Source organism: Juglans regia, chromosome 2, assembly GCF_001411555.2.
Source record: "Juglans regia cultivar Chandler chromosome 2, Walnut 2.0, whole genome shotgun sequence".
In the NCBI taxonomy this organism is placed as follows: Eukaryota; Viridiplantae; Streptophyta; class Magnoliopsida; order Fagales; family Juglandaceae; genus Juglans; species Juglans regia.
In genome coordinates, this window is record NC_049902.1 from 27,945,699 (window position 1) to 27,955,443 (window position 9,745).

The 9,745-nt window shown below is 32.8% G+C and overlaps 1 protein-coding gene across 1 annotated transcript; it reads left to right on the top strand.

The window, feature by feature from the left end:
- Positions 1-4,966: 4,966 nt before the first annotated feature.
- LOC108992480 lies at positions 4,967-8,949 on the top strand. The gene is made up of 6 exons (XM_018967064.2): positions 4,967-5,840; positions 6,134-6,296; positions 6,451-6,627; positions 6,728-6,811; positions 7,781-7,862; positions 8,172-8,949. Exons 1-6 carry the CDS (start codon positions 5,503-5,505, stop codon positions 8,609-8,611), a joined length of 1,284 nt encoding a protein of 427 aa, XP_018822609.2. The 5' UTR covers positions 4,967-5,502; the 3' UTR covers positions 8,612-8,949.
- Positions 8,950-9,745: the final 796 nt, after the last annotated feature.

Genomic DNA, 9,745 nt, shown 5'->3' on the forward strand with positions numbered 1-9,745 from the left:
AAAATTTGAAAAATATTGATATTTGTTTTAGTAAATAGTCTTATTTTTTTTAAAAGATATCGTGGTTACTAATAAATAGATGTTTTAAACTTTTATATGAAATTATGTTAATCAAGGTAAATGAATTATGCATGTTAGTTGAACCAATTTATATAAAACCAGTTTAAATTAGTCGTGTTGTGTTTCTCTATTTCTAATTAATTATTAAATGTGTCAAAACGGATGACATGACACGACCCATTATCTAAATTAGTCGGGTTAGGATTTGAAAATTTGACACGTTTAGCTTAATGAGTTGGGTTTGGGTTATCCTATATAATCTAATGTTCATGATTTGGCACAGCACAGACACGATCCAAAAACACGGATTGCCACCCCTAGCAGTGATGGAAGTTGGAACTATATATTTTTCAAAATTGTAAGTGTTTTACTATGACACCCACTAGAAAAGTTATTGAGTTAATCATGAATATCTTTTTTATTGAGCATGTAATCTCAATAATAAACATGTACAAAAATAAGATATTTCTCCCAAATAGGCAATATGATCCAAGAATTATGATCGGTGTCACATTGATGGGATAAAAGTAGGAAGAACGTATTATATCCTTAGGAAAATCTTCAATTTCAATTTGCTATAATGTAGCATTTTTTTCATGGGCTGCTATAACGTAGCAATATTGATACCTTAGGTTGGTAATATTAGCCTTTAAATTAGTCAATTAAACCAAAGGCTCTCATGAATTTTACAAAATCATGATAATTGTGTTGAGTATTTTAGGACAAAGATCATTGACCCGCACAAAATTAGCCTAAACTGTTTAGTTATTGAACTACTAATTAGATATGAGATTAGAGAACTTTTCAAAATTAATTGGGGACTGGTCAAACTAATTAAAATCAACACTAACTTGATCAATTAACAGAAATGATAACTCTATACATTAATAATTTTTAATAGAAATGGATAGAGAAGAGATTGGAATGGATAATCTAATTACTTACTTCTAATTGGTTAAAACTCTTAAAATAGTCGTGGGTATGCAAGGTATTATGTCCGAAAGGAATGCTTCTCTTAATGACTTGTTTGGTTATACAAACGAGATGAAATAAAAGTTAAAAGTTGAATAAAATATTATTATAATATTATTTTTATTTTATGATTTGAAAAAGTTGAATTATTTATTGTATTTTATTTTAAAATTTGTAAAAATTATAATAATTAGATGAAATGAGATGATCTTAATTCTACATTTTTTTCCTTCAATGACACGTGTTGATGTGATGCATTTCAAATGACTGTTTCTATCAATCTTAAATAACAATCACTTGAAATATACATAATACGTATGACTAAGAATGAAAAAAAATCTAAAATAAAGAAGAATATTACTTTATTTCTAAAGTTTAAAGTGACATATTTTATAGTCGGAACAAAGAAATTGAGGAAAATTGTAGAAATGCTCAATATAATTTGACTATGCTTTGACAAAAAAAACTATAAAAGATTAGAACTACATATTGGATGGCAATTGACACACTTCTTTGTAACATGTTTCACATGCTGCTGCATATGTGGTCGGTGTGATTATCGTTGGTTCGATGATAAAGATGTTTGTTTAAGCTTTAAATTATCCGAGAAATACATTTTTTTAATTAATAAATAAATCTAATAATATAAGGCCAAGTGGCTGAAGAACTATTTGTATTTTGTTTCAAAAATTAAGAAGAGAGAATTTCTATTTTTTTTTATATCTTAGAAGGTCCTTTTCTTTGTTAATAATTAATTGTTTAAAAAAAAAAGAAAATGCATATTATCTCTGATATATATATATATATATATATATTTTGAAAGTCAATGTAATAGTACTCAATCTTATTGAACTGAAATATATTAATACATACTACAAATTAAAATTCTATATTCGATATTAATTGTTGATTTTTCATCCGATATTTATTTTGTAATTTATAAGAGCTGTGAATGTGAAAGCCGAAATTCTGATGGGGAGAGAATGATCTGTAGCAATCGAAGAGGTCCGTAGTATATTTTGTGAAACAAAATATTTTTTATCAGTTATTATTTATTATTTCACGTCTATTTTATGAAAAACATCATCATCCTCTATAAAAAGAGAAATTCTATACATTAATTACTATTTACTTTCACACCTCACCTCTATAGTTTTTTTTTTCAAAAAATCTACACAACCTCCTACTATTCACACAACCTCCACACACTACACTTTTTTTTAATTTTTATTATTTTTTTCTTTTATCAAATATTTAATATATAAATAATAAATAAAAAAATTGAATTAGTTTAAAAAGAATAAATTCAAAAAAAAAATTTTAAAAAAATATTAAAAAATATTAAAATTTTAAAAAAATATGGTATGTAGAGGATAAGAGGTTGTGTAGCATTCTTCTTTTCTATAAGAAAACCCCTTCACAATCTATGATAAATATTGGATGCGAGAGTAAATAGTGATCAATATATAGTAAATATTTTACAAAAATGAGGTAGAACAGTGCAACTGACCTTACTGACTACAGCAGGACGACAATAGGATCGATGTAACTAACTAGGCTACCTGCTTTCTTTATAGAAATAATATTTATAGTTACAAAGTGCGTATAAGTTACATATTTATTTTTAAAAACTTAAGTAAATCTAATATTCATATAAAAAAATATTTATTTTTTAATGAAAAATCTTACTATTTTTTTAAAAAAGTGCTCGTTGCTTACATAATTTATGATTATATCTAAGATTACTTACTGTTATATCAAAATTGTCAATGGACCATACTCACCGTACGTCAAGTATTAGGCAAGCCTGTCGTCTTCTTCTTCTTCTTCTTCGTTAGACATCCATGTCGCCCAAACTTCAAACTGAATATCTTCAAAAAATGAGAGGGCGCTGTTGAATGTGGAGGCTTTTTTAATGACAAATAAGAATTGTCAATGGTATCGGCTCATGCTGAGTTACTTCAAATCTTCAAGATTTCAATCCGCGAGGGCGGCACGTACGATTGTTAAAGCTGTTTATATACTTTGGTCAACACATTAACCTAACACATTCATTTGACACAAAAAATAAGAACGAAAACAAAAATGTTCGCAAACAATACTTGATCCTTCTTATGATTTGATCAAAAGCTAAGGCTATACAAGAAAATTTTATGGAAAGATTTAACATAAGTGCCATATTCTTCAAGTCAAAACTTAATTCTAGCAAAAAATATCATTTGGCAGCTTTCTTTATTTTTTACTCATTGTATTTTGCTAGTTGGATTACTCAAGTTCTTAAAAAAAAAGTCCACAAATTGATATAATATAACTCCGATTGTTTAATCAATTCAGGTCAACTTGAATTTACATGAACTTGATTATAGCCTAATATTCTAATCAGTAATCTTAGGCTTCGTTTGGATGTTGAATTGAGTTGAATTGAGTTGAGATGATAAAATATTATTAGAATATTATTGTTTATTATTATTATTATTATTATTTTGAGATTTGAAAAAATTGAATTGTTTATTATATTTTGTATTAAAATTTAAAAAAGTTGTAATGATGAGTTAAAGTTACAAACGAAACCTAATACCAGTTGAATTCACGTCGAGTTTGCAAATCGAGTAAAAAATTGTCGGCCCTACCCACCTCTCTCTCTCTCTCTCTCTCTCTATTTTATATATAAGCATATATATATATATATATATATAAATATAAACGTTGGAAGTGAGGCAAACAGATTACTTGGTTATACTAAAGTTTTTTGAATTAGTGATCTATTTTAACTGATATACATCTTCGAAGTTTATATTTTGCTCTATGAAATATGCAACAAAACTTTGAACACGACACACGTGTTTTGCACATAGAAGATGCATGTTGTGGATCAACATAGGGAAATTAATGGCTCTAGCAGCTCCCATATTCGGATTGGTTTACATACACAATATTCAGGCACTGAAATGACCACTACCAACGCACTGATTTCTTCATATTTTTGTCATTCTTGCTTGTGGTTAGGCGCCTTTGTGTTGTTTATGAATAAGATGGATGATCAGGTACTGAACCGACCACTACCAAACCATTACTGATCCTATATGTACATATCTCTACATGTTTTCTTCATGTTTGTTTCTTTCTGTTTTTTTTGACCATTTCGTGCGTCTGATCTGCATGATTAGCTACGCGATTTTGAGTATCGATTGAGATCCAAATCAAAAGCTATCCTTTTCAGGCTTTACCGGCGGCGAGCTTCATTTGCTACTAATAGAATGGGAGGGAGTACTAATTGGGACCCATTAGAAATTGGTCGGAGCCTGAAAAAATAAAAAAAAGCTTCAATTATAATTATTTCTGGCTAGTTTGTGATATTGCCTGAAAATTATGGGAATATTTCTATATACTATATTTCTATATTGTTGTCTTATAGATCGCGTGATATTACATTTTCGTAACAAAAGAATTGTTAGATTTATCAAGATATCTTTCAAAAATGAAATTTATAAATTGATATGGTTTGTTGTAGTCTAATATCATATTATAAATATATATTTTTTTAAATAAAATAAATTTTAAATTTCACGCCTAACCATATAATTTATCAAATTAACTAGATTTATCTCAATAAAAATAAAATAAAGCCCAACATAAAAACGTTACGAAAAGAAAAAAGTCAAAAGAACGTGAAAAACGAGAGAGAACGCGGTGACACCAGAGAGCCATGTGCGCAGCAGAGTCGTACATTAGAGATCCGATGATAGGCAGTGGACGGCCAATGAGCAAAGGCAGTAAAAGGAAGAGCCCACAATTAAATAGACCGCACATTTTCAATGAGCATTGTTTTTTCTAAATAATGAAATCTTTTTGCGAAGATTGATCATTTGCTTCGCGCACCCGTCGCCTTCTCTGCTTTCTTTATATAAAATCTATCGTTCATGCTACCTTCCTACTTCATTCATTTCCTCGAACATTTGTTGTGCATGCATTGCTAACTTCTCTCCCCAATCCCTAAACATAGTTAAGAGTGCATAAAAGAGAGAAAATAAAATAAAAAATCTCAACGGCCTGAACGTACAAAAAAATCCGGACCTACGGTAATCCGTAATCCTAACACCACATCTATCTACCGCTTATCTCGTAATCCTTATCCACAACACCTTCTGAGAATACTTGTCTTCTTCTTCTAAGCCTCCTGTCTCTGCTGCAAAAACTCACATCTAAATCTCATCATTTATTCGCATCAATCTTCTCTCTCTATCTATCTATTTTTTCCGTTAAATTTATTGAGGCTGGTTTTTGGGGTTTATCCTCTATCTTATTCCCTACCTCTCTTGAAACCCTCGAATCATCGATGTGCTTTGACGCCCACCAATCCCATTGAATCGAGGGTTCTGCTTTCAAATTTTGTTTCTTTCGTTATTTGATTTCTGGGTCGTCCTTGAGCATTCCATTTCGGAGTCGCTTCGTTTCATTGTGGTCCTTGTAATGGCTTTGCTTTCGGCTTTATTGGAGATTTTGCGGAGACCCACAATGTTGGATGTCCTCAGCGAGCTCATGCTCTTCATAGCGCCTCTTTGGCTGGCGATTATTGTTGGGCTTTTGGTTGGATGGGCATGGAAGCCCAAATGGGCTAAGAATTTGACCAATTGTTCTATGTCCAAGGACGCTTCGGCGGCGTCACCGACGGCTTTGTTATCCGCGTGTTTCGCTTCGTTTCCGAGCTTGAACGCCCTGAAGTTTCAGCTGCCCAACTGCGTTTCTTGTATTGGAGATGATAAGGAGAGTCCCTCTGTGCCACCTACTGCCACCGAATCCGATTCCAGGTTTGTTGGGTTTTGTTATGTTATTTAAGGGATTAGACGTATTGGTTTTTGAAAACCGTTCATTTCTTAATGCTTTGGGTAAGGAGGTGGAAATGAGTTCAATCGTTGAATTGAGATTTGGGTCATGTCTGGGAGATGGGTTTTTTACTTTGGTTGGTTTTCAACGTTTTATTTTTTTAATCTTACGTGAATTTCAAATTTTCAATCATACGGTTTGAATTAGAGCATGGAATGGAATTGACATCGAAATTGTGATCTTGGTCGGTTCTAACAGCTTTATTTTACTTGGGCAGCTCGTCACAGCTCGATGGTGAAAAACTGGAAAAAGTGACCGGAGAGGATTTAGAGCACTTATGCCGGCTAGTGGAGGAAAAAGATGGAGGTCCTGCTTGGATTCAGATGATGGATCGTTCTACCCCGACTATGAGCTATCAAGCTTGGCGTAGAGATCCTGAGGTATCTTTTCATTCATTTGTTGAAATGCTCGCCTATGGATATGTAGTTTGAGAACTACCTCATGTATTACTAGGAATTTTTCACATCATATTAGTTTGGAATATCATGCGTGTGCACTCTTGACTGATCGGATTACTTTTGGCGGCTATGCCAGACTGGCCCCCCACAATATCGTAGTAGGACCTTGTTTGAGGATGCCACTCCTGAGTTGGTGAGGGATTTTTTCTGGGATGATGAGTTTCGATTGAAGTGGGATGATATGCTTATACATTCTGCAACCTTGGAGGAGTGTCCCACCACAGGAACCATGATGGTGCAGTGGGTGCGCAAGGTATGGAGAGCACTTCCTTGTAATCTTTAGATGCATGGATTGCCTTTGGTGTTATTAGCTTATGTTGTACAATGTTTTTTTTTTTTTTTTTTTTGTGCAGTTCCCTTTCTTTTGTAGCGATCGGGAGTATATAATAGGTCGTCGAATCTGGGAATCTGGACGATCTTACTACTGTGTAACAAAGGTATGGGATTGCTTTTGGCTTATTTCTTAAACTTGAAAAGTTATAAATGCTTGTTCTCAACTTTGTTCTCTAGTTTTAGGCATTCTATGTGTCGCGGTTTCTTTTTATTTGCAGAGGGGAACACTTGGTTTCGAGATCTGTGGTACATATATGTTCATAAATTCTATCTACTTTTGTGGGTTCATATTATCTTCTTAGGCGTGAAGATTTGGCCAGTTAGATGAGTAGATGGGTTAGGTTTGAATAGTGAGTTGAGATGAGATGAGTTGAGATGAAAGTTGAATAAAATATTATTAGAATATTATTTTTTTATATTATTATTGTTTTGGGATTTGAAAAAGTTGAATTGGTTATTGTATTTTATGTGAAAATTTGTGAAAATTGGAATGATGAGATGAGATGGGTTGAAAGTGTTTCTCAATCCAAACTGAGCTGTAGTAGTCTTCAGAAACTTCTTGTGTTCTATCCACTGGAGCGAATGTGATACAATGCTATGGTTTGGAGATATGGTTGTGATGATTGTTACTTGATCGCATTTGAAGTCTGATGACTTATGTTACTTCATAATTACTGTGGTAGGTCATAATTACCGTAGCTTTTCACAAAAAAGAAAAAAAAACCAAAACAAAAGAGCAGGTTATTGCATAGCATTTGAAACCTAGGCAAATGGCCGTCACTCTAGGATCTGAAATTTTGGCAATGTGAGCAAATCACTAGTTATTTACCATGTGCTGTAGTTGCACTGCACAAGGCACTTGAATCATTCTCAATGGTATCCTTTCACTTCATATCATTAGTGAACTTAAGTCCTCTAGATTGCGGAGGCAATGAAATTTAGTTTTTCTCTATTTGAACTGATTATTTTGGTTGGGATGTATTTACAACTGTGTTTCATCATATTTTCCAGATTTGATTTCTTTTAGTTTCTGAATTAAGAATAATTTGTGTTTGCGTTTTGTCTCTTTTTAGGGAGTACCCTGCACATCAGTGCCAAGACACAACAAACCTAGACGAGTTGATTTGTACTATTCAAGTTGGTGCATTCGTGCAGGTAATGCCTGCCTATGTCTCTTTTTAAAATGAAAAGTTGCTGTATGTATTCCTATGAACTTCTGTTGTTGCCAGAGTTGAACACCTTCATTCTTAATTTTGAGTCTTGCTGCAACATAATCTGTATGTTCTTGGTTGCACACTGGTGAAACAGAATAAAAAAGAAAACCTGTGAATCTTCCTAAGAGAAGGATATCATTCTTGGGATATGATAGACAGCTGCTTAAATTTTCAGTATTGCTCTATGCTATCTATTGTGGTCTTGGATTCATTCAATGACTAAGGCGTGTCTCCATTCTATATGAACCAGTTGAATCGAAGAAGGATGGCCAGTTGACTGCATGTGAAGTGTTACTGTTTCATCATGAAGATATGGGTATACCAAGGGAGATTGCAAAGCTTGGGGTTCGGCAAGGCATGTGGGGCGCTGTGAAGAAGATTGACCCTGGTTTACGTGCATATCAAAGGCATAGAGCATCTGGAGCCCCACTCTCACAATGTGCTTTCATGGCCCAGATCAACACTAACGTCAGTGCAGACTACCTGAGATCTTTGGAAAACAACAACCGTGATTTGACTGAGGTTGAAAACAGAGATTCGCCTCGGAATCCAGAGGAGAGGAACATACCAAAACTTTTAGTTGTCGGTGGAGCTCTTCTCCTTGCCTGTAGCATTGACCGGGGGCTTGTAACTAAAGCAGTTATATTTGGAGTAGCCAGAAGGTTTGCAAGAATTGGAAGGAGGATGTGATTGAGAATGCTTTTTGCATCATTTGAGAAATTGCTCAATGGCGGATCTCCTACTTACCACCCTTTCAAAGAATAGAAAGTGTTACTCTTTTTCCTATTGTTTGAGCTGTAGAGCAGCTTTAGATTGGAGAAGAGAAGATATCACATGGTTTATTTATCATAGTTGGAAATTTCAGTGAAGGATCTCATATGATCCGGAAATAACGATAATATTCCAGTTATCTCATATGCAAGTTAAACCCCTATTCACTTATCCCATATGCTGATTTAATCCCTGTGCATTAAGAGACTTGGAATGACAATCAACAGAATATGGTACATATATACTTTTCCAGATCATGGTATATCTCCTTAATAAGTTGGTCATACATCAGTCTTATTTCTGATAATTACCATAAGAACTTCATACATCAGTCTCCATATGTGAAGAGGATGTTAGCACAGAAAATATGTAAAACTTGGTCATATTATTATGGTTTATGAAATACAAAAGGCTGGACTAGTTTGGATACTAAAAATCTCACTATTATTTATTATTTTATTATTACTTTTCACTTATTTATTATTATTATTTAATATTCTATTATGATTTTTTAACTACTAATCAGCAATACCATAGCAATACCATAGCTCCTAAGAATGCTCATGATGCTAGATTTTAAAACCTTTCAGCATGTCACTGAAATTCCACTCCTATGAATGCTCACAATTTTTTGTGCGATTCGAAGTCCCTCAAAATATGAAAGAAGAACGAGGAAAGATGGAATTGTCCCCCATCAAGCGACAAGCATCATGGCGACTATCTCTTGTCAAAAGTCGAGCTTTTTGTGCTCTCTTCGTTAAGAGCATTAGCATTGAATTATGTAAATGTAAATGTAAAATTTGCATAATATAACATGATTTTATATTTGGCTATTCTACTTAAAACTTATTCTCACATTAGATTATCTATATATTAGTCAAAATAATAATAAAATATTATAAATTTAATAATATTTTTTCATTTGTTTTTGTTCTATTATTTTTTAAAAAAAATTAAGAGCTATATGAAAAAAATTTATATTATACAATATGAGATTTGGATAAAAATGTGGATAAGTCTTGGAGTACAGTAAATACATTCTAAATATTTCAT